General features: G+C 49.1%; 1 protein-coding gene across 6 annotated transcripts in view; it reads right to left on the bottom strand.

The window, feature by feature from the left end:
• The window catches only part of il16 (interleukin 16), a 73252-nt gene that overhangs the window by 21930 nt on the left and 27376 nt on the right, over positions 1-23946 (bottom strand). For all 6 annotated transcript variants that reach the window (XM_078427068.1, XM_078427069.1, XM_078427066.1 and 3 more), the window contains exons 6-14: positions 23682-23796; positions 21910-21983; positions 21009-21237; positions 18845-18962; positions 17891-18023; positions 16654-16741; positions 15383-15771; positions 5885-6014; positions 3868-5290 (exon numbers count right to left, since the gene is read on the bottom strand). In XM_078427068.1, coding sequence (XP_078283194.1) covers positions 3868-5290; positions 5885-6014; positions 15383-15771; positions 16654-16741; positions 17891-18023; positions 18845-18962; positions 21009-21237; positions 21910-21983; positions 23682-23796 — 2699 coding nt within the window. The remainder of the gene's footprint in view (positions 1-3867; positions 5291-5884; positions 6015-15382; positions 15772-16653; positions 16742-17890; positions 18024-18844; positions 18963-21008; positions 21238-21909; positions 21984-23681; positions 23797-23946) is intronic.

Below are 23946 nucleotides of genomic sequence, written 5' to 3'. Positions count from 1 at the left end.
GTTCTTGATAACTATGGACTGACTCAGCCCACACACAATAAGGGGCATACTCTGGACTTCAGTATCTCCAAGGGTCTGAACATCTCCAAGGTTGTGGTGACTGATGTTGTTCTCTCTGATCATTCCTGTGTTTTCTTTGACAGCAGTATCTCCAAGCACACAAATGTTCAAACAGAGATAATCACAAAACGGTATTTCACTGAAAACACCAGTGAAACATCTGTTCATCTTTTCCCTTCCACACCCGCCCTCTCTTGGGTCTCAGTCAATGAACTTGAAGCTCATTTCAATTCTAAAATTACAAATGTTATTGATCCCTTTGCACCCACTAAGGGGAAGGCTGACTCTGGTAAGAAAAGATCTCCATGGGGAAATGCCACGCTGGTAAGAACAGAAAAAAGAGGGTGGTCGAAAAGCTGAACGCAGGGGGGGTCGAAAAACACATCTCCAGGTTCACTATGACACCTATAGGGAGAGACTTTGCATTTATAGTTTGGAGCCGAGAAATGCAAGGCAGTCCTTCTTCTCTGACATCATCGCCAAAACATTAATAATGCAAGTGCCTTGTTTGCCACTGTCGACAGGCTAACAAACCCTTCTGTGTCAGTAGCCTCTGAACCTCTATCCACCAGGGCCTGCAATGAATCTGCCTCCTTCACTGACAAAATTCAGAAAATTAGACAGTGCCTCCATATCTGGTACAGGATGTGTCGCCTTGTGTCCACCAAAAACCAATTCAAATGCCATGACACAACTTTGTGCGATAATCACAACCTGGACATTCTACAACATCTGAAACCCTCCTCCTGCTGCCTGGATATTCTGCCAACAGGCTTTTACAAATTATTTGGCCTCAGATCTTCTACAAATTGTAAACGCGTCTCTTCTCTCAGGTGTCTTCCCACAGGCCCTGAAAACCGCAGTCATCCAGCCACTCTGGAAACAGAACAATCTAGACACGTCACTAATGAGCAATTACAGGCCCTGACCAAACCTTCCATTTTTAAGTAGAATAATTGAAAAAGCTGTTTTTCAACAGCTTAACAACTTCTTGTCACTAAACAACAGTTTTGATGTCTTCCAGTCAGGTTTTCAACCACAGTACAGCACTGAGACTGTTCTTGTTGAGGTCTTCAATGACATCCACTTAAATACAGACAGTGGCAACATTTCAGTCTTAGTATCACTGGATCTCAGTGCTGCATTTGACAAGGTCGACTGCCCCATATTACTAGACCGATTGGAAAACTGGGTTGGCCTTTCTGGCACAGGACTAAACTGGTTTGAATCCTACTTAAAGAACAGGGACGACTTTGTAGGTAATTACACATCAGAGCGGACAAGTATGACAAGCAGAGTTTGCCAGGGTTCCTCTTCTGTTTAACATCTACACGCTTCCACTGGCTCAGATTATGGAAAATAACAAAATAAGCTACCATAATTATGCAGACGACACACAGATTTACATAACCATATCACCAGGAGACTGTGGTCCCATACAAACACTGAGTAAGGGCATCGAACAAGTCAACGATTGGATGTGCCAAAACTTTCTTCAATTAAACGAAGACAAAACTGAGGTAGTTGTTTTTGGAGCCAAAGAGGAACGATTAAAAGTCACGGACAAAGCCAGAAATCTTGGTGTAGTCATGGACTCAGACCTGAATTTCAACAGCCACATTAAGACAATTACAAAGTCAGCCTACTATCATCTTAAGAATATATCAAGGGTTAAAGGACTTATGGCTCAGCAGGATTTGGAAAAACTTGTCCTTGCATTTATCTTCAGTACACTTGACTACTGCAATGCTGTCTTTACAGGACTCCCTAAAAAAATCGATTGGACAGCTGCAGCTGAATCATAAAGCTGCTGCTCAAGTCCTCACTAAGACCAAGACAGTGGATCACACCATGCCAGTTCTGAGGTCTTTACACTGGCTTCCAGTCTGTCAAAGAATTGATTTCAAAATACTACTGTTGGTTTATAAAGCACTGAATGGCTTAGGGCCAAAATACATTTGTGATCTTCTGCTACACTATGAACCATCCAGACCTCTCAGGTCGTCTGGGGCAGGTCAGCTCTCTGTCCCCAGAGTCAGCACTAAACCTGGAGAAGCAGCGTTTAGTTTGATGCACCACATATATGGAACAAACTCCCAGAAACTGCAGGTCCACTGCAACTCTCAGTTCTTTTAAATCGAGGCTGAAGAGTTTTCTGTTTGACGCTGCCTTTTATTAAATCAAATAATTATTCATTTCCTACACTACACTGTAACTTTTCTTCTTGTATTTTATACCTGTCTTATTCTATTTTAGCTTGTTTTTATTTTCTATTCTCTTTAATGACTGTTTTTAATTGCTTTTAATTGCTCTTTAATGTTTTATGTAAAGCACTTTGAATTGCCTTGTTGCTGAAATGTGTTATATAAATAAACTTGCCTTGCCTCACAAAAATACAGCCTCCATTTTGCATTAAATCCAAAGGATGATGATTTTATCATTCTCACACCCGCAGGGTTTACAACGCCAGAATGCCAAAATGGATTACATGAACCAAGAATGAGAATGAGATCGCTTTTAAATGTAAAAGGGGCAAAATACGTCCTGCAATGATTTTGTATTATTGTAGGCAGTAGGATATTTATATTACATTCACAATACACAATTTGTAGAGCTAAGCTGTAACATATTTCACTGTGCCGCAATGTGCAGAGAGATGTAGACCACACATAAACATAGACTATAGGTGCAGGAGGAGGCCATTCGGCCCTTCGAGCCAGCACCGCCATTCATTGTGATCATGGCTGTTCATCCCCAATCAGTAACCCGTGCCTGCCTTCTCCCCATATCCCTTGGTTCCACTAGCCCCGAGAGCTCTAAATAACTCTCTCTTAAATCCATCCAGTGATTTGGCCTCCACTGCCCTCTGTGGCAGAGATTTCCACAAATTCACAACTCTCTGGGTGAAAAAGTTTTTTCTCACCTCAGTTTTAAATGGCCTCCCCTTTATTCTTAGACTGTGGCCCCTGGTTCTGGACTCGCCCAACATTGGGAATATTACTGCAGGGGGAGAAATTGCAGAGTGCAGGGGGGAGAGGTTGGGGGGAGAGAGGTCGGGGAGAGAGAGGTCGGGGGGAGAGAGGTCGGGGGGAGAGAGGTCGGGGGGAGAGAAGTCGGGGGGAGAGAGGTCGGGGGGTGGGGGGGAGAGAGGTCGGGGGAGAGAGGTCGGGGGGAGAGAGGTCGGGGGGAGCGAGGTCGGGGGAGAGAGGTCGGGGGAGAGAGGTCGGGGGAGAGAGGTCGGGGGAGAGAGGTCGGGGGAGAGAGGTCGGGGGGTGGGGGGGGAGAGAGGTCGGGGGTGGGGGGGGTGAGAGGTCGGGGGGTGGGGGGGGAGAGAGGTCTGGGGGTGGGGGGGGGGGAGAGAGGTCGGGGGGAGAGAGGTCGGGGGGTGGAGGGGGGGGGGGGTGATGAGGCCCGGGGGGAGAGATGTGCAGATCGTGCTCAATGATTTGCCAATTAGTCTCAGAGAAGAGTTGAACATCAGGTGTGGAAGTCAAATTGTGTGGGAAGGAACTGCAGATGCTGATTATACCGAAGACAGACACAAAATGCTGGAGTAACTCAGCGGGTCAGGCAGCATTTCTGGAGAAAAGGAATAGGCGACATTTTGTGTCGGTCTCAAGAAGGGTTCTGAACCCAAATGTCATCCATTCCTTTTCCCCAGAGATGCTGCCTGACCTGCTGAGTTACTCCAGCGTTTGGTGTCTGTCTTGGGCGTGTAAGTCATCTCACTGTTCCTCGTGCTGTCTCGTGGCAGCGAAGGCTAGCTCTCACTCTACGCCAAAGATTGATCATTACATCTCCACCTACCTGAGGGAGAAGCCTTTCTCCAGCTGGTTGTTCACTGTTGACGAGGACAATGGGGACAGGGGCTCGCTGGGTGGAGTGGGTGGGTGTGGGTTCCATGGGCTTCTAAACAAAGAGAGAGGTGACAGGGGAAAGGCACGTATGGTTTTCATCAGGGCGTGAGACAGCTGGTTGCTGAAGGAGTGGATCTTGTCATTGCTGGCTGAAAGCTGGTCGTCTCTCAAAGCTTTTACTTCGCAACATTCGTAGGTGGAGTTGGCAGCCAGAGGAAAGCTTCGCGTTCGCAGCCCAGGTAGTTTCACCGTCCGCAATGGAGTCTGTGGTGAACTGGGCTCTGAGCTGGGTGATTCACTATTTGGACTGTTACATCTCCTAGGACCAGAGTAAACCTTGGGAACCTGGACATCCTGCGTCACCTCGTTAACCAGCGTCTGGGACACAGGCTCTGCATTCCCAGTCTTGAGAGGTTGCTTGGAGGTACCGGGAGATATCTGCCTTACTTTGGAGTCTTGTTCACCACTTGGAGCCGAGACTGTTCGTTCCAGGGCTTTACCCAAGCTTGGCAGGTAATGACCACTCTTCCTGTTTCCTTTCTCTGGGGTATCGGAACTGGAGAAAGTTTCAAAAGAATAGATTTTGTCTTTTATGGATCTGACTTGTGGAGTGAGCTTCCCAGTTGAAGCAAAGCCTCTCACCATCTTGCTTTCCTTGCCAGCATTGTTGGCCTGCACCCTGCCTGTTGAAGCTGCCAGGCTTTGTTGGGACCACTGGGGCTTGGGAGCTACAGGAGGTCCCTTCTTCACACCAACCCTCTCCTCCAGCTTCCTAACTGCTGATACTTCATCCTCTGGCCTCGGCTGCAGATCCGTTGTAGACCTTGAAGTTGCCCAATTCCTGCTGCTCTCATTTCCATAGGCTTTTGCTTTCGACTGCATTGCAAGGTTTTCAATTTGTGATGTCTCCATTTTGCTGTGACTGAGCCCCTTTACAGATGAAGGTTCTGCTGGCTTTAACTCCGGCACTCTGTCAGTTCGAACTTCCAAGAACGTGACCCCTTCTGAATCCTCAGGTGAAGGTAACATCTCTCTTTTAACCTCAATGTTGTGAACAGTGGTGTTGGAGTTGAAGTTCTCCCTGGAAGCCTCTACATCGGAATGTCCATTGATGTGTTTACTTACAATCACCTCTTGGTTTCCAGTGAGTTGCAGTGGTGACTGGATGGAAGGTTCCTGGCCCTCTGGCTGCATATTATCGGCTGCTTTACTCATGGAGTCTTCCATCGTTACAGAGCCGAGACACCTCTGTGGGTATTCAGTGGCCTCCGATGTTCTAACACCCGTTTCCTGTTCCTCACCCTTGCAGCAGAGATCCAAACATGTCTGCCTTCTCAGCAAACTCCGGGCACATTCGTGGCCACTCACTGCATCTGCAAAGCAACCAATTAATAACGCTCAGAAAGACAATCTTGCACATTTGCTAACGCTCTTAGCTAAGAAGCAAGCCCAACAAATCTGGCCAACATGCTTAATCAGCACCCCTTTCTGTTTGACTACCGCGGGTTTGCACAGTCGAGAGATGGGCGTAGAGAGGGGGGGGGGGGTATTTGCATTCAGTATCACAAATACAACCACAAGAAATAGTTGCAACTTCCTTTCCGCTCAAGAGACCAAGAAAAACACTTCCTGTTTAAAAGGGCAAACCAATGCAGTTTGAGATTGTCACACATTCCACTTTATTTTACTCTGCAGTGTCCTTGTCTTGGCAATGTGAACGTTAGTGTTCCCCAAAACTTGCAAAATAGGAAATTGCAGATGGCGTGCCATTTATTACTTACTTGTACCGATCATCTGGCGATCAGCACGTGCTCTAAAGCTTCATGTGTCCAGGTCTTTAGTGTTTCCTACAGTCTCACTAAAGCCTTGTCATCTTTCTCAGTACATACTCATTTAAAATTAGGCATCCAAAATATTAACTGGGTATCCTCTCGTCCAAAACGTTAGCAATTACAAGTGAAACATACCTGTTTGTTGAAGATGATAGGAGTTGGTTAAAGATAAATGTTGATTTTGGTCTGCAGAGTGTAGGTGGATGAAGGCATCGGACTGAATGGAAACAGCTTTGTGTTCTTGCCATGGCAGCTTTCTTACTTCCTGTGAAACAAACAGGATGCCATCATTTCAAAGGTGCAGTTGACAATGTGTAGAAACAAGGAACTGCAGGTGCTGGTTTACACTCAAGGACAAAGTGCTGGAGTACCTCTGCAGGTCATGCTTTGGATCGAGATCGTTCTTCAGACTCACCCAGCCACGTTCTCCAGAGATGCTGCCTGACTCGCTGAGTTACTCCAGCACTCTGTGAAACGTCACCTATCCATGTTCTCCACAGATGCTGCCTGACCCGCTGAGTTACTCCAGCACTCTGTGAAACGTCACCTATCCATGTTCTCCAGAGATGCTGCCTGACCCGCTGAGTTACTCCAGCACTCTGTGTCCAGTTGATATGTCTGCCTCTTCTCCTTGGTGACTGAATGACTGAAAGATTAGACCATCATCTACAAAAGAGGTTATTAATATAACCTTGGTCATTTTATTAAGACTGCATAATTAAGCATTTCTCTGTTGTGCAGTGTTGGACATTCAAAATTATAATGCATCACCCAATCTCAGTCATCTGTCTCTCACTAGATTTTGTGGCATCATATTCACATGGTAGTATTGCCCATATTCATTCGTATTTATAATAAATAACTCAGCCAGCCACACTAAGTGTGGTGAGCTGCCAGGTTTTGCTTTGCAGCTAAACCCAGTGTGACTCAGCTTGAAAATATCAACATCATTCCTCATTTCAGTCATTTCTCACTTGGACCAATCACACATTACTGTTCCTTCACACTGAGGTGCTGTTCAGTTTCCCATTAAACCCACAGTTGAGCACCAATGTTTATCTGGTGCCGAGGCTGTGCTGAAGATCACAGGGGTACCTTATCTAGCAACATCAACAGATTTATTATCTTTTGCTGAGACTGTCACTTAGTTCAGAGTTGATTTGATAGTGTTTATTATTTTGTTGATTGCATCAAAGACTCAGAGCTGCCTCAACAGTAGAGTTATTGATGTGTACAGCACAGAAACAGGCCTCTGGCCCGGCCCGGCCCGGCCCATCCACACCTAGCTGTTTGCCCATCAACGCTAACCCAGTTGCCCACATTAGGACCTTCTCCATGCCTAGCCTGTTTAAGTCTAGATTTTGTTTCTCTGTCATTCTCGGGCATTGTTGTCACTTATGATAAGAGGCTGCCTTGAATGGTTTTCCCCCCAGTGTGTTAGCAGCCTGAGAACATATTGGTGTAGAGTCAGGTAACGAATTTGTACTGCTGGTTCGAGGGCAGGTGATCTCTGGAAAGGAGACAAAAACTAAACCTATATTTATTTTTAAACCCCTCATAATGGGCTGGGACGAGTCTGAAGACATCACAAGGTTGGAGTTAAAGAAATAGAGCTTTAAGAACCGTGGAAAGGAACCAATAAATGAGTTGCAACCTCCAAGTGACAAAGAAACCAATGTAGAGAAAGATGCATCGATGATGTGCTGACAAACTAGAGACAATAATCGGATGGCAACGCCATTTCTTGGTGTCATAGAGTGATAGTCATAGAGTCATCTAATGTGGCAGGGGGATGGGAGCTGGAGCAGAAAGACAGAGGGGTGTAAAATGAGGGTAGAAGCAACAGGTAGCAAGGTGAAAAGTAAAAATGGCAGGCAGACAAATCCAGGGCAAAAATCAAAAAGGGCCACTTTTCAACATAATCGTACAAGGGGTAAGAGAGTTGTAAAAACAAGCCTGAAGGCTTTGTGTCTCAATGCAAGGAGTATACGTAATAAGGTGGATGAATTAAATGTGGAGATAGTTATTAATGATTATGATATAGTTGGGATTACGGAGACATGGCTCCAGGGTGACCAAGGCTGGGAGCTCAACATCCAGGGATATTCTATATTCAGGCGGGATAGACAGAAAGGAAAAGGAGGTGGGGTAGCGTTACTGGTTAGAGAGGAGATTAACGCAATGGAAAGGAAGGACATTAGCTCGGAGAATGTGGAATCGATATGGGTAGAGCTGCGAAACACTATGGGGCAGAAAACGCTAGTGGGAGTTGTGTACAGGCCACCTAACAGCAGTAGTGAGGTTGGGGATGGCATCAAGCAGGAAATTAGAAATGCATGCACTAAAGGTGCAGCAGTTATAATGGGTGACTTCAATCTACATATAGATTGGGTGAACCAAACTGGCAGGGGTGCTGAGGAAGAGGATTTCTTGGAATGTTTGAGAGATGGTTATCTAAACCAACATGTCGAGGAATCAACGAGAGAACAGGCCATTCTAGACTGGGTATTGAGTAATGAGGAAGGGTTAGTTAGCAGTCTTGTTGTGCGAGGCCCCTTGGGCAAGAGTGATCATAATATGGTAGAGTTCTTCATTAGGATGGAGAGTGACAAAGTCGATACAGAAACAAGTGTTCTGAACTTAAAGAAAGGTAACTTTGAGGGTATGAGGCGTGAATTGTCCAAGATAGACTGGCGATTGATGCTGAAAGGGTTGACGGTGGACATGCAATGGAAGGCATTTAAAGGTCGCATGGATGAACTACAACAAGTGTTCATCCCAGTTTGGCAAAAGAACAAACCAGGAAAGGTAGTGCATCCGTGGCTAACAAGGGAAATCAAGGATAGTGTAGTGGGTGCGGTCACCGCGGTAATCAAGCCAGACGCCAGGTGAGTAGTTAATGTACTTTATTACCTAAGGCACCAAACACCGCACTCAAGAACTCGTGAGTCTACACACCCAAACCCTTTATAGTCCCAGACCACCTGACCCAAGGGGACTGACCCAGGAAGTGACCTAATCCCTCCCGTCCACTGAGTGCCGAGTGGAATGACCAAGGGAGTGGCCTAGCCCCCGGGCGCCGCCATAGGACCCCCCCAAGAACCGAAGGCACGAAACGGACAGGGGGACGGACGAAACGGCCAGCCCGTGTGCGCGCCACGGCGGGCGCAGGAATCGGAACCACCCCGCCAGGGGAAGGCACCCGCGGGAACTCCAGGGGTAAGGGCCGGGACGGGGGACGACCCCGAGGGCGAGGCTGCGCTAGTAGAACCGGCTGGCTAATGTCCACGTGCGCCAGCTTCAGCCGCGAAAGAGAGACCGTCTCAGGACGACCCCCCATGTCCAACACGAAGGTGGCAGAGCCTCGCTCAAGCACTTTGAACGGTCCCTCATAAGGCCGCTGAAGGGGTGGCCGGTGGGCATCCCGACGCAGGAAAACAAAAGGACAGTCCTGCAGGGCGGAAGGGACATGTGACCGCACCGAACCGTGGCAAGACGTCGGCACTGCCGCCAGCGAGCCCACCGTCTCCCGAAGGCATTGCAGGGCGGCCGAGGGCTGTTCTGCCTGACCCTGGATGGAGGGAACGAACTCCCCGGGCACCGTCGGCGGAGCCCCGTACACCAATTCCGCCGAGGAGGTGGCCAAGTCCTCCTTGGGGGCGGTGCGGACACCCAGTAAAACCCACGGCAACGTGTCAACCCAGTCCGGGCCAACGAGCCGGGCCTTCAGAGCGGCCTTGAGCTGGCGGTGGAAACGCTCCACCAGGCCGTTCGCCTGCGGATGGTACGCTGTGGTGCGGTGCAGGTTAACCCCCAGCAGTTGGGCCATGGATGACCACAGCTCGGAGGTGAATTGTGGCCCCCTGTCGGACGTAATGTCGAGCGGAACCCCAAATCTGGCAATCCAATTTGCCGCCAAGGCACGGGCACAAGTAGAGGCACACGTGTCCGGCAGTGGAACTGCCTCCGGCCACCGCGTGAAACGGTCCACCATTGTCAGGAGGTAGGTGAAACCCCGAGAAGGCGGCAGCGGCCCCACGATGTCCACATGGATGTGGTCAAAACGGTGGCGAGGGACGGGGAACTCCTGGAGCGGCGCACGCACATGCCGCTGTACTTTTGCAGTTTGGCACGGGATGCAGGTGCACGCCCAATGCCCAACCTGCTTGCGTAACCCGTGCCAAACGAAACGGGAAGCCACGAGGGTCGTCGTCGCCCGAATGGAAGGGTGGGACAGCCTGTGGAGCACCTCGAACACCCGGCGTCGCCAGGCAACAGGCACGATTGGGCGTGGCTGCCCGGTGGACACATCGCAAAGCAGCGTCGTGCCCCCAGTGCCACAGGGAACGTCCTCCAACCTGAGGCCCGAAACGGCGGTACGGTAGGCGGACATCTCATTATCGGACAACTGGGCCGCCACCAGGGCTGAGTAGTCGATTCCATCAGCCATTTGCAGGACGGCGTGGACCGCGGGTCGAGACAAGGCGTCGGCCACCCGGTTGTCTTTACCCCCGATGAAACGGATGGAGGTAGTGTATTCTGAGACGTAAGCCAGCTGCCGCTGCTGGCGAGCTGACCACGGGTCGGAAACCTTGGCGAAAGCAAAGGTGAGGGGCTTGTGGTCCGTGTACGCGGTGAAAGTCCGCCCCTCGAGAAAATAGCGGAAGTGGCGGACCGCAAGGTAAAGGGCAAGGAGCTCGCGGTCAAAAGCACTGTAGTTCCGCTGTGCGCCGCTGAGGTGCCTACTGAAGAAAGCAAGAGGCTTCCAACACGTCGAGGGCCAGGTGACGGGCCATCATGAACTCATCGGCGTGCCTGCCCAACGCCTGCATGTTGGGGAACGGGTCGTGGAGGAGCTGCTGGCGGAGGTCGGACGGCAGCAGCATCAGGAAAACATGTTTAAAGAGGAAACCGGGCTCGTAGTCGCCCAGCAATGCCAGCATGTCGGCCAGTAGTACCGACGGGCGGCGGTCACCCAGGCCCGGCATTCGGAGGATCCGGGTTGCCCGCTCAGCCTCGCAGAGGCCGAACTGCTGACGGAGGAAGGCTTTAAGGGCCACGTACTTATCGGTCGCCGGGGGGTCGCGGAGGAAGGGTCGGACCAGGCGCGCGGTGGCCGGGTCGAGGGCGCTGACCACGTGAAAGTACTTAGTGGCGTCGGCAGTTATGCCCCGCAGGGCGAACTGTGCCTCGGCCTGGTCAAACCAGAAGTCGGGGTCCTCGGTCCACAATGGAGGCAGCCACACCGACACGGCGTGGAGAGCGGCGCGGGCGGCAGGGTCCAGAGGCGGCTGACTGGAAGAGTCGGGTAGTAGCAGGTTCTGGTCCATCGCGACTTGCGAAGGAACGTCGGGGTCACCAGTGTAGTGGGTGCGGTCACCGCGGTAATCAGGCCAGACGCCAGGTGGGTAGTTAATACTTTATTACCTAAGGCACCAAACACCGCACTCAAGAACTCGTGAGTCGACACACCCAAACCCTTTATAGTCCCAGACCACCTGACCCAAGGGGACTGACCCAGGAAGTGACCTAATCCTTCCCATCCACTGAGTGCCGAGTGGAATGACCAAGGGAGTGGCCTAGCCCCCGGGCACCGCCACAATAGTATTAAAACAAAAGATGAAGCATACAGATTAGCCAGAAAAAGTAGCATACCAGAGGACTGGGAGAAATTCAGAGTCCAGCAGAGGAGGACAAAGGGCTTAATTAGGAAAGGGAAAATAGATTATGAGGGGAAAACTGGCAAGGAACATAAAAACAGACTGCAAAAGCTTTTATAGATATGTCAAGAGAAAAAGATTAGTTAAGGCAAATGTAGGTCCCTTGCAGTCGGAAACAGGTGAATTGATCATAGGGAACAAGGAGATGGCAGACCAATTGAACAAATACTTTGGTTCTGTCTTCACTAAGGAAGACATAAACCGTCTGCCGGAAATAGCGGGGGACCGGGGGTCTAATGAGATGGAGGAACTGAGGGAAATCCAGGTTAGTCGGGAAGTGGTGTTAGGTAAATTAAATGGATTAAAGGCAGATAAATCCCCAGTGCCAGATAGGCTGCATCCCAGAGTGCTTAAGGAAGTAGCCTCAGAAATAGTGGATGCATTAGTGATAATTTTTCAAAACTCTTTAGATTCTGGAGTAGTTCCTGAGGACTGGAGGGTAGCTAATGTAACCCCACTTTTTAAAAAGGGAGGGAGAGAGAAAACGGGGAATTATAGACCAGTTAGCCTAACATCGGTAGTGGGGGAAATGCTAGAGTCAGTTATTAAAGATGTGATAGCATTACATTTGGAAAGTGGTGAAATCATCGGACAAAGTCAGCATGGATTTACCAAAGGCAAATCATGTCTGACGAATCTTATAGAATTTTTCGAGGATGTAACTAGTAGAGTGGATAAGGGAGAACCAGTCGATGTGTTATATCTGGACTTTCAGAAGGCCTTCGACAAGGTCCCACATAGGAGATTGGTGTACAAACTTAAAGCACACGGTATTGAGGGTTCAGTGTTGAGGTAGATAGAAAATTGGTTGGCGAACAGGAAGCAAAGAGTAGGAATAAACGGGTCCTTTTCGGAATGGCAGGCAGTGACTAGTGGGGTACCGCAAGGCTCAGTGCTGGGACCCCAGTTATTTACAGTGTATATTAATGATTTGGACGAGGGAATTGAATGCAACATCTCTAAGTTTGCGGATGACACGAAACTGGGTGGCAGTGTTAGCTGCGAGGAGGATGCTAGGAGGCTGCAGAGTGACTTGGATAGATTAGGCGAGTGGGCAAATGCATGGCAGATGCAATATAATGTGGATAAATGTGAGGTTATCCACTTTGGCGGCAAGAACAGGAAAGCAGAGTATTACCTGAATGGTGACCGATTAGGAGAAGGGGAGATGCAACGTGACCTGGGTGTCATGGTGCACCAGTCATTGAAAGCAAGGATGCAGGTGCAGCAGGCAGTGAAGAAAGAGAATGGTATGTTGGCATTCATAGCAAGAGGATTTGAGTTTAGGAGCAGGGAGGTTCTGCTGCAGTTGTACAGGGCCTTGGTGAGACCGCACCTGGAGTACTGTGTGCAGTTTTGGTCTCCTAACCTGAGGAAAGACGTTCTTGCCTTAGAGGGAGTACAGAGAAGGTTCACCAGATTGATCCCTGGGATGGCGGGACTTACATATGAGGAAAGACTAGATAGACTGGGCTTGTACTCGCTGGAATTTAGAAGACTGAGGGGGGATCTTATAGAAACATATAAAATTCTTAAGGGGTTGGAGAGGCTAGATGCGGGAAGATTGTTCCCGATGTTGGGGGAGTCCAGAACCAGGGGTCACAGCTTAAGGATAAGGGGGAAGTCTTTTAGGACCGAGATGAGAAAACATTTCTTCACACAGAGAGTGGTGAGTCTGTGGAATTCTCTGCCAAAGAAGGTAGTTGAGGCCAGTTCATTGGCTATATTTAAGAGGGAGTTAGATGTGGCCCTTTTTGCTAAAGGGATCAGGGGGTATGGAGAGAAGGCAGGTACAGGCTACTGAGCTGAATGATCAGCCATGATCATATTGAATGGCGGTGCAGGCTCGAAGGGCCGAATGGCCTACTCCTGCACCTATTTTCTATGTTTCTATGTTTCTATGTGTGGAAACAGGCCCTTCGGCCCAACTTGCCCACACCGGCCATCATGTCCCATCTACACTAGACCCACCTGTCCGCGTTTGGTCCATGTCCCTCCAAACCTGTCCTATTCATGTACCTGTCTAACTGCTTCTTAAATGTTGTGATAGTCCCTGCCTCAACTACCTCCTCTGGCAGCTTGTTCCATTCACCCACCACCCTGTGTGAAAAATGTGAGCAAAACACGATGTGCTGGAGGAACTCAGTGGGTCAGGCAGCATCTGGGGAGGGAAACGCACTGGTGATATTTTGGGTTGGGTCCCGTCTTCAGACTCAAAGTGTCGCCTGTCCATTACCTCCCTGATCTGCCGAGTTCATGCAGCACTTTGCGTTCTGCTAATGATCAAGGCACGAGTGTAAACCTCACCACAGCAGCCAAGTAATTACAGCCAGCAGATTGAATGATCTGGATTTAAACAGATTACGTAAAGATGATTATCAATTATCATGTGGTCATAAAAATACATCTGATCCCTTGTCATCCATGTTGATCTTGCTGAACGTGATGTCCCGACCCACAGCATGTAGTGGATTCTCAGCTATCCCTGGCAATAACTGACCAACCCACTCAACTTGTGTCAGACCACCACAACAAACCACACTGGGCTCCATCTGCTCACTGGTCACTGCTCACTGGTGCACTGCTCACTGGTGCACTGCTCACTGGTCACTGGTGCACTGCTCACTGGTGCACTGCTCACTGGTGCACTGCTCACTGCTCACTGGTGCACTGCTCACTGGTGCACTGCTCACTGGTGCACTGCTCATTGGTCACTGGTGCACTGCTCACTGGTGCACTGCTCACTGGTCACTGGTGCACTGCTCACTGGTGCACTGCTTACTGGTGCACTGGCACACTGGTCACTGGTCACGGGTGCACTGCTCACTGGTGCACTGGCGCACTGGTCACTGCTCATTGGTGCACTGGTGCACTGCTCACTGGTCACTGGTGCACTGCCCTCTGGTGCACTGCCCTCTGGTGCACTGCTCACTGGTGCACTGCTCACTGGTGCACTGCTCACTGGTGCACTGGTGCACTGCTCACTGGTGCACTGCTCACTGGTGCACTGGCCACTGGTGCACTGCTCACTCAGCACCAGTGGCATCTTAAACAGTGGCTGCATGTGTGTGAGACCCACAGCACGGGGAACTGTTTAACTTTTTCAACCAGAGAGTTGTGAATCTGTGGAATTCTCTGCCTCAGAGGGCAGTGGAGGCCAATTCTCTGAATGCATTCAAGAGAGAGCTGGATAGAGCTCTTAAGGATAGCGGAGTCAGGGGGTACGGGGAGAAGGCAGGAACGGGGTACTGATTGAGAATGATCAGCCATAATCATGATAAATGGCGGTGCTGGCTCGAAGGGCCAAATGGCCTCCTCCTGCACTTGTTGTCTATTGTCTCTGATCCAGGACCAAGGTAAAACCAGGGAGAAATGTTTTACCTGTGAAATGTGATTGGATAACACTGTTCTTGCGTATTATGTGATCCAATGTCATCAAGATATAAAATGTGAGGTGTTTTTAGTTTAGAGATACAGAGTGGTAACAGGCCGACCGAGCCCGTGCTGACCAGTGATTACCCGTACCAACCAGTCCGTGCCGACCAGTCTGTGCTGACCAGTGATTACCCGTACCAACCAGTCCGTGCCGACCAGTCCGTGCTGACCAGTGATTACCCGTACCAACCAGTCCATGCTGACCAGTGATTAGCCGTACACTAGCACTATCCTACACACTAGGGACCATTTACAATTTTTACCAAAGTCAATTAACCTACAAACCTGTACATCTTTGGGGGGGAGGAAACCAGAGCCCCCAGAGAAAACCCACGCGGTCACAGGGAGAACGTACAAACTCCGTACATACAGCACCCGTAGTCAGGATGGAACCCGGGTCTGTGGCGCTGTGAGGCAGCAGCTCTACCCGCTGCACCACCTTGCTGCCAGTGTGGCAGCTGCTTTAAGCGTGTCTCACCTGCCACTCCTCCCTCCCATGTCCGTGTAAAGGTGAGCCATCCTTGGGCTGGCAGCTCCTGGTGCTTGTGGTCCTTGGTGGGGGAGTTGGTGGGGGAATCTTCTTTGATTCATTATTGTTTCTATCGGGCATTTCTGATGCTGGCTTATCATTGAGTTTGATTAAATAAATATTGTTGTCGCGACCACCCAGCGGTTGGTGCTGACTGTGTGAAGGCAAGGCTAGTGTGTCAGTCTGTGGGCTGTCGGGGGTGATGGTGGGGCCGTTGAAGTAACTGCTATCACTGCTGGAGCGGTTCATGGGTTTCTGAGCTTTCCTGATGAAACTTCTGTCCACGCACTTCTCACACGCTTTCTTTCCGTGCCAATTTGCTTCAATTTTCTTTGAGCCTTTAAAAAAAATGATTGCAATCTTAGTGTTTATCTGAATGCATCACTCTACTGCCAAAATAATGTTTACGACATTCGCATTAATCCCCTTTAATTATTCATGTTACTCCCTTTATCCTGTATCTGTATTGTGGACGGCATGATTTTAATCATGTATCGCCTTTCTGCTTACTGGTTAGAACGCAACAACAAAAACCGTCCGTGACAATAATCTAAATCATCAGATGTCTTCCTGATTACACACAGGATTGACTGTCAGAAACATGGGGATAAAGGAGATTAGTGAAATGATGTTACACGACTCCATGAAGACCTGCACTCCTGGAGTTTAGAAGAATGAGGGGGCACCTCATTGAAAATTACCGAATAGTGAAAGGATAGAGTGAATGTGGAGACGATGTTTCCACGTAGGAGAGTCTAGGACCAGAGGGCACAGCCTCAAAATAAAAGGATGTACATTTAGGAAGGAGGAATTTCTTTAGTCAAAGGGTGGTGTATCCAAGGAATTCATTGCCACAGAGGGCTGTGGAGGCCAAGACATCGGGTGTTATTAAAGCAGAGATTGATCGATTCTTGTTTAGTGATTATGTCAAATGTTACAGGGAGAAGGCAGGAGAATGGGGTTGAGAGGGAATGATAGATCAGCCATGATTGGATGGTGGACTGGACTCGATGCTAAATGGTCTAACTTGCTCCCATATGTTATGGTCTAAGACTGATCAGACAGACAGTGGTGGAGTTACTCAAGATGCTAAGGAACTAAAGGAAATAGTATGAAATAGCAAGTGATTAGAAAAGCTCGCAGAATGTCGTTGTTTATTTCAAGCTGGAATTGAATGCATTTGTCAGGAGTTTCAGTCTCAGATACCAAGAAACCTTTACCTTGTGCATTCCATTGATAACCGTCTTGACCAAACCCAGCACTTTCAACTGTTTGTAGAATGGCATCATTAAACTGCTGCTCAGCGATCTGCAATTACAAACCCAGCCAAACGTTAGTGTTCACCTTTCATTGTTGAACACCACACAGTGGACAGATAAAGCTGGACACTGCACAACAAAACCAGCAGTCCTGGTGATCAGTGCAGACTTGACACAAACACGAGTGTTCTATTAAAAAAATCAAATATATTGATTTAGGTACAATAACCAAAGCCAGGGTGGCAAGGTGTTGTACTATGCTGGAGTAACTCAGTGGGTCAGGCAGCATCTCGGGAGAGAAGGAATGGGTGACGTTTTGGGTCGAGACCCTTCTTCAAGGTGTTGTACAAGGCATGGGGGAGGCACATTTGGAGTAACATGTTAGCTTTGGACACCCTGTTCTAGGGAAGATGGTGTTAACAAGAGTGCAGAGAGGATTTACAAGGATATTGCCAGGATTTGAGGACCTGAGCTAAAGGGAAAGGTTGGGCAAGATAAGAGTTTTTCCCTTGGGATGCAGGAGGCTGAGGGTGAAGTACTGTGTCACAGCATAAGGGGAATCGATAAAGGAGAGGCACTGAGTCTTTAACTCAGAGTAGAGGTTAAGAACCGGAGGGTAAAGGTTTAAGGTGAGAGGGGAATGATTTAATATCTATCTGAGAGGCAACTTTTTTGCACAGAGGGTTGTGGGTGTATGGAACAAGCTGCCAGAGGAGGTAGTTGAAGCTGGTACGAAAACAACATTTAAAAGACATTTGGACAGGTACATGGAAATGAAAGGCTTAGAGAGACATTGGCAAAATGCTGGAGTAACTCAGCGGGTCAGGCAGCATCTGTGGAGAACATGGATGGGTGATATTTCGAGATGGGCTGGGCAGTGGGAGATAGAATATCTGCAACAACATACTGTCTGAACTGTGAGTTGAAATCTAAGACTACAGGATGGCTGAGCTCAATGTCCTGTTAAATAATTATCCTACCATAAACTAAACTACAGCCAAAATCCTGGGAATTAATTTGAGCCTAAATCACCAAATGGAAGTCCCATGAGATTGTGTGGAACTCTAGTTAAGGGTTGACAAGTACTCTGTGGACTTGAGTCTATGTGGCTCCCAATCCCAGCGGATCACGACTGGTGAATGGGCTTCGACGACATCCCTCTGTTATCCCGACACCACCGAAGGGTTGGCCATCTTACCAGGGGGTCGGGGTGTCGGCTAATGACCAGGTGGTTGTGACCGGACCGGCAGTGCTGGAGAAGGGCGTACGCTTCATTCAGTGTCAGGTTGTGGATGTTTGTTGTATTGATTTTTAAAATGTGGTCCCCACACCTAGAACAAATGAAACATCACAATGTAAAAGGCCACTTTAAGAGTCAATCAAGTGTTTAATTGCCATGTGTACAAAAACAGAACAATGACATTCTAACTTGCAGCAGCATAACTGGCCTGTAAATAGGACTGAGAGATAACAGTGAAAAAAAGATCAATAAGGATAAAAAATATATATTAGTGCAAAAAACCCTGGGCTCCTTCGTGCCACCAAAATAGTTTGTAGCTGATAGTGCAGTTGGTGTTTGTAGTGTTGTAGCCTGATGGTTGTTGGGTAGAAGCTGTTAGTGCATTGAACAGGCATCTTGACAAGTGGGTGATGAGGGCCCACACATCTTTGTGATGTTGAAGGAAACCGGAGCACCCAGAGGAAACCCACACAAGAACTTGCAAACTCCACACAGACAGCACCCGAGCTCAGGATCGAACCCGTATCACTGGCACCGTGAGGCAGCAGCTCTACCAGCCACACCACTAACCCACTCCAACTAGAGGAATCTGCAGCACCCAGCAAACTGCGCACAAATGCACTAGGTTTGAGCCATGGTCTCTTACACCGCGAGGCAGCAACGATAGTCGTGTCACTGTGCAGTTAGCATCGTGCAGTTTAGAGACTCGGATAATTGGCTACAAGAAGCTTGTAATGAGCAGGTCTTATACCTCGACCCCATATGCAAGCCTCCAAGAGACCCCTCCTCAGCTGCACAGACTAATGTAGAGAGGAGATTCTCAGGAGATTTATCACCTACTTTCATCTAAAGCAAAGAATGTCATTGTGCCCTGTCACATGTGACTATGAAGTATTCCATCCCATCCCTTACCGGAGCCTTCCGTCCAGATGTGCCACCGATCCCGGAGAGAGTGTGTGGATATAGATGCCAGATGCCTGGAGATGGGTGGATACACTGCACAGTCCAATTCCCAATCCCACACCATCCTCTGGGGATAGGAAACAGAGCGACTTTAGAGAAGATTCCCCCACCGTGACCAACGCTGCTCCTAGACTCTGCCCGGGGCAAGGAGGAGGTTTCACAAACAAGAAACAAGTGTCTGTGTGAAAGATCTGGCACATTCCCCATGCCACCTTAGTCTTATCCAGCTTCAGCATGTACATAAATAGAGCAAGACCATTTACATGCTGTTGCCAGCTTCTGGAAAGAGCCCCTTTTTCATAGATTTGTAGATTTACATTGCATGGAAACATGCCTTTCAGCCCAACTCATCCATGAGAACATAGGTGCCCATCTACGCCAATCCCATTTGCCTGCGTTTGGCCCATATTCTCTGAATCGATCCTATCCATGTCAACACATTGTATGTTCCTGCCTCTGGCAGCTCGCTCCAAATACCCACCACCTTCTGAGTGGAAAACCTGCCTTCCCCAGACCCCTTTAAATCGAGCCCCTCTCACCTGAAACATCTGGTTTTAGACTCGGCTGGGCTGGGGAGGTTTGTCAAAATAAATGAGTGTATTTTGTGTCACTTTTCAGGTTCTCCCATTGTGCTTCAGAGACAGTTGTCTATGTTTGGTGTGCCTGGATGTTTAGTCATCAGGAGTTCTAGAGAGTGTAGTATTTCCCTTGCTGTGTATTTCAGTCTCTGCCTTATACTCTCAGAGCTCCGTGTTGGTGTTTAATGAACTGTATGCCTGTCCAAGTGTCTATTTAAGGGGTGATTATCGCAATGTTCAGGCTGTTACATGGCAGCGGCTAATTAGATGGGACAGGGCAGCATTATCTCCCACTCACGTCCATCTGTGGCAGAATTACCACAGCCTCAGAAATAACTGACTGCTGGACCCACAAGAACAGGAATCCAGTGAAGCAGAAATTATTATTTTCTTCTCAGTTTTCCAGAATCCATGCGTTTGGAACAGAGATTGGGATGGATGGGTTGAAGGGTGGAGCACAACAGGGTTGTGTCTCAGATATGGTGATGCTTCACTAGTCCCCGTTTGTCACGATCGTGATCACCACAGCTTGTGTCCTCATGGTTCACAGTAAGCGTGCACTCTGAGAGCGCCAGTGGGCAGGGAGAAGTGGGACTAAACTTGGCCAAGTGTCGCCCTCCTACAAGACCAACGCTCTGGACATCTAGACCATCAAACCAAAGCCCTGGGTAGAGTGGATGTGGAGAGGATGTTTCCACTAGTGGGAGAGTCTAGGACCAGAGGTCACAGCCTCAGAATTAAAGGGCGCTCTTTCAGAAAGGAGGTGAGGAGGAACCTCTTTAGTCAGAGGGTGGTTAATCTGTGGAACTCATTGCCACAGAGGGCAGTGGAGGCCAAGTCAGTGATATTTTTAAGGCAGAGATAGTCAAATTCTTGATTAGAACAGTTAGGCCATTCGATGGGCCGAACGGCCTAATTCTACTTCTATAACTTGTGAACATCGCATGTTCCTGCTTCTGGGGCAAGTTTAGACTTTTTTTAGAAACACAGTGCAGACTCAAGCCCTTCAGCCCGCAGAGTCTGTGCCGGCCAGCGATCGCCCTGTATACTAGCAGTGTCCTACATACCAGGGACAATGGTTTTACAACTTATCAAAGCCAACTAACCTACAAATCTGTACGTCCTTGGAGTGCGTGAGGAAACTGGAGCACCCGGAGAAAACCCATGAGAACGTACAAACTCCGTACAGACAGCACCCGTGGTCAGGGTGGAACCCGGGTCTCTGGCGCTGTGAGGCAGCAACTCTACCACTGTGCCACTTTATAGACAATAGACAATAGGTGCAGGAGGAGGCCATTCGGCCCTTCGAGCCAGCACCGCCATTCAATGTGATCATGGCTGATCATTCTCAATCAGTACCCCGTTCCTGCCTTCTCCCCATACCTCCTGACTCCGCTATCCTTAAGAGCCCTATCCAGCTCTCTCTTGATTTAACAATCTCCAGCTTCAACCTTACCATTACTGACCCAGAATTACGACCAGCTCCAGGTATCTCACTGGCTTGGACTTCCATGCGGGCAAGGTCGTTTACGTACCTTTGTACAAAGTGATTTCCAAGATGACTCTGTGGTCGGGGTTCGGCGCCTTGGGCAGGAAGAGCGTGTGGTCCAGCTCCAGGCTCGAGCAGCTGCCCCTCACCACCACGTCAGTGTTGGAGCTGGTGGACCACGAGTGGCTCAGGTACATCGCCGACTGTCGCTGGGCCAGACTCGAGCCCCTCAAACACGTCCTGACTACCAGTGTGACAACGCCCTTCCTCACTTGCTGCAACAACAACAAAACCAACAGCACATTCACCAAAGGACACAGAGTGCTGGAGTAACTCAGCGGGTCAGGCAGCATCTGTGGAGAACATGAACACAGAGTGCCGGAGTAACTCAGCAGGTCAGGCAGCATCTGTGGAGAACATGAACACAGAGTGCCGGAGTAACTCAGCGGGTCAGGCAGCATCTGTGGAGAACATGGATAGGTGACGTTTCACAGAGTGCTGGAGTAACTCAGCGGGTCAGGCAGCATCTGTGGAGAACATGGATAGGTGACGTTTCACAGAGTGCCGGAGTAACTCAGCGGGTCAGGCAGCATTTCTGGAGAACATGGATAGGTGACGTTTCGGGTCAGAACTCTCCTTCAGACTGATTGCAGTGGGGGAAAGCTAGAAGAGAGGTAGGGTTGGGACAAAGGCAGGCGAGTAATAGGTGGATACAGGCGAGGGGGTTAATTGGCAAACAAAGACCAGAGGTGAAAATGAGACAAACGGGTGTGAGATAAGGGGAGAGGAGATGTGAATCGTGGCCTCACATCAGGAAGGGATATAGGTCAAAGGGGACTGGGAAAGCTGGAAGAGAGAGTGGGGTAGAGGGGAAAAATACACTCAGCATTTGTTTTTATACAGTTTTAATTAATAAATGAATAATTTGCACTCTCTGACAGACTGACCTTAAATATCTGTATAGCTTCATCATGGGTTAATTCATTCATCGACACACCATTCACTTCAAGTATTTCATCACCTGCAGGAAGGAAGATTGCCCGCATGAATGTTTCTGTTGATAGAAGATTCTGCATCTCAGTCACATTTAATGCCACACTTCCAACACCAGACCCAGACCCCCACAGACTGGCTGTGCCAGGAGAGGGGGACTGGTGCAGAACCTTCTGGCCTGTGGGCTCAGATCCCTGGCAGTCCGTGTGGGCGCCATGGGTTTACTTGCCATGGAACAGCCTCAACTATTACTCTGTCATTGAAACCCAACCGGTCTATTTCATGACTGAATGATCTTGAAGAATCTTGATTAGCAAGGGATTATGTGTGGCACGGTGGCGCAGTGGTAGAGTTGCTGCCTCAGCACCAGAGACCCGGGTTCCATCCCGACTACGGGTGCTGTCTGTGCAGAGTTTGTACGTTCTCCCCGTGACCTGCGTGGGTTTTCTCCGAGATCTTCAGTTTCCTCCCACACTCCAAAGAGGTACAGGTTTGTAGGTTAATTGGCTTGGTATAAATGTCACTTGTCCCTAGTGTGTGTAGGATAGTGTTAGTGTGCGTGGATCGCTGGTCGGTGTGGACTCGGTGGGCCAAAGGGCCTGTTTCCGTACCTTATCTCTAAACTAATCAGAGGTTAAGGGGAATGGGGTTCAGAGGGAAAGGTAGTTCAGGTGGGATGGAGAGGCAGTGAAGATTCAATGGGCCAATGGATCTAATACTGCTCCTATGAATAATGAACCTATTATGTTTATGAACAGGATGTTAAAGACTGTTCACAAACAATCCAATATGAGAGTCACACCACAGTCCCCACACTTATGAAGCCTATCTCAGCTTACTTCCCTCAAATGCCTTTTTACCTGAAAGTTAGAAGTGTGTTCCCAATCAGTTCTTTAGAAATGTAGTTTAGAGATACAACGCGGAAACAGACCCTTCAGTCCACCAAGTCTGTGCCGACCAGCGATCCCCACACACTAACACCATCCTACACACACTAGGGACAATTTACTGAAGACAATTTATTGATCATGTTTCAACAGCTTTCAGCAGGACACTGTTGACAGCTTCCACAACGCACGATTGGCAACGTTAACAGTGCACTATCCAGCTGCTCAGTTTGCTGATGGTCAGTTGGATGAGGAGCAGCAGGTTTGTAGATACGTTCCAAGTAGGGCTTTGGGTGTTGTGAAAGTTGTATTGCCATCCACACTGTTCACTGTTGGGGTGAGCGATGGGGGCAGAGCACACTGTTCACTGTTGGGGTGGGCGGTGAAGGCAGAGCACACTGTTCACTGTTCACTGTCGGGGTGGGCGGTGAAGGCAGAGCACACTGTTCACTGTTCACTGTTGGGGTGAGCGGTGGGGGCAGAGCACACTGTTCACTGTTGGGGTGGGCGGTGGAGGCAGAGCACACTGTTCACTGTTCACTGTTGGGGTGGGCGGTGAAGGCAGAGCACACTGTTCACTGTTCACTGTTGGGGTGAGCGGTGGGGGCAGAGCACACTGTTCACTGTTGGGGTGGGCGGTGGAGGCAGAGTGACTGACGGCATTTAACAAGTGTCCAGAATCACCTGGACATGTAACGACACGACCCAAAACCTTTCCATTCCACACTCAATACTCTGATGAGGGCCAATGTGCTGAAAGTCTTGTTGGCCACCCTGTGTACATTTGGTTGTTAAAGCAGAGGTGAGTGAACATGGGGAGCAAAGCCGGGTCTACTCACCTTCCCTCAGACGCCCGTCAGCTGCAGCAGCTCCATCTGGGTAGATGGTCCTTACGAAGATCCCCATGGGTCCATAAACACTGTCTCTTCCTCCCACCACACTGAAGCCCAGGCCCTGCCAGGAGAAGATGCACATTTCTCAGCCCAATAACTACTTCACAAGGAGAGACACAGAGTGCTGGAGTAACTCAGCGGGTCAGGCAGCATCTGTGGAGAACATGGATAGGTGACGTTTCACAGAGTGCTGGAGTAACTCAGCGGGTCA

The sequence above is a fragment of the Rhinoraja longicauda genome, chromosome 33 (genome assembly GCF_053455715.1).
Source record: "Rhinoraja longicauda isolate Sanriku21f chromosome 33, sRhiLon1.1, whole genome shotgun sequence".
Taxonomy (NCBI): Eukaryota; Metazoa; Chordata; class Chondrichthyes; order Rajiformes; family Arhynchobatidae; genus Rhinoraja; species Rhinoraja longicauda.
This window is presented reverse-complemented; position numbering and strand designations above follow the sequence as displayed.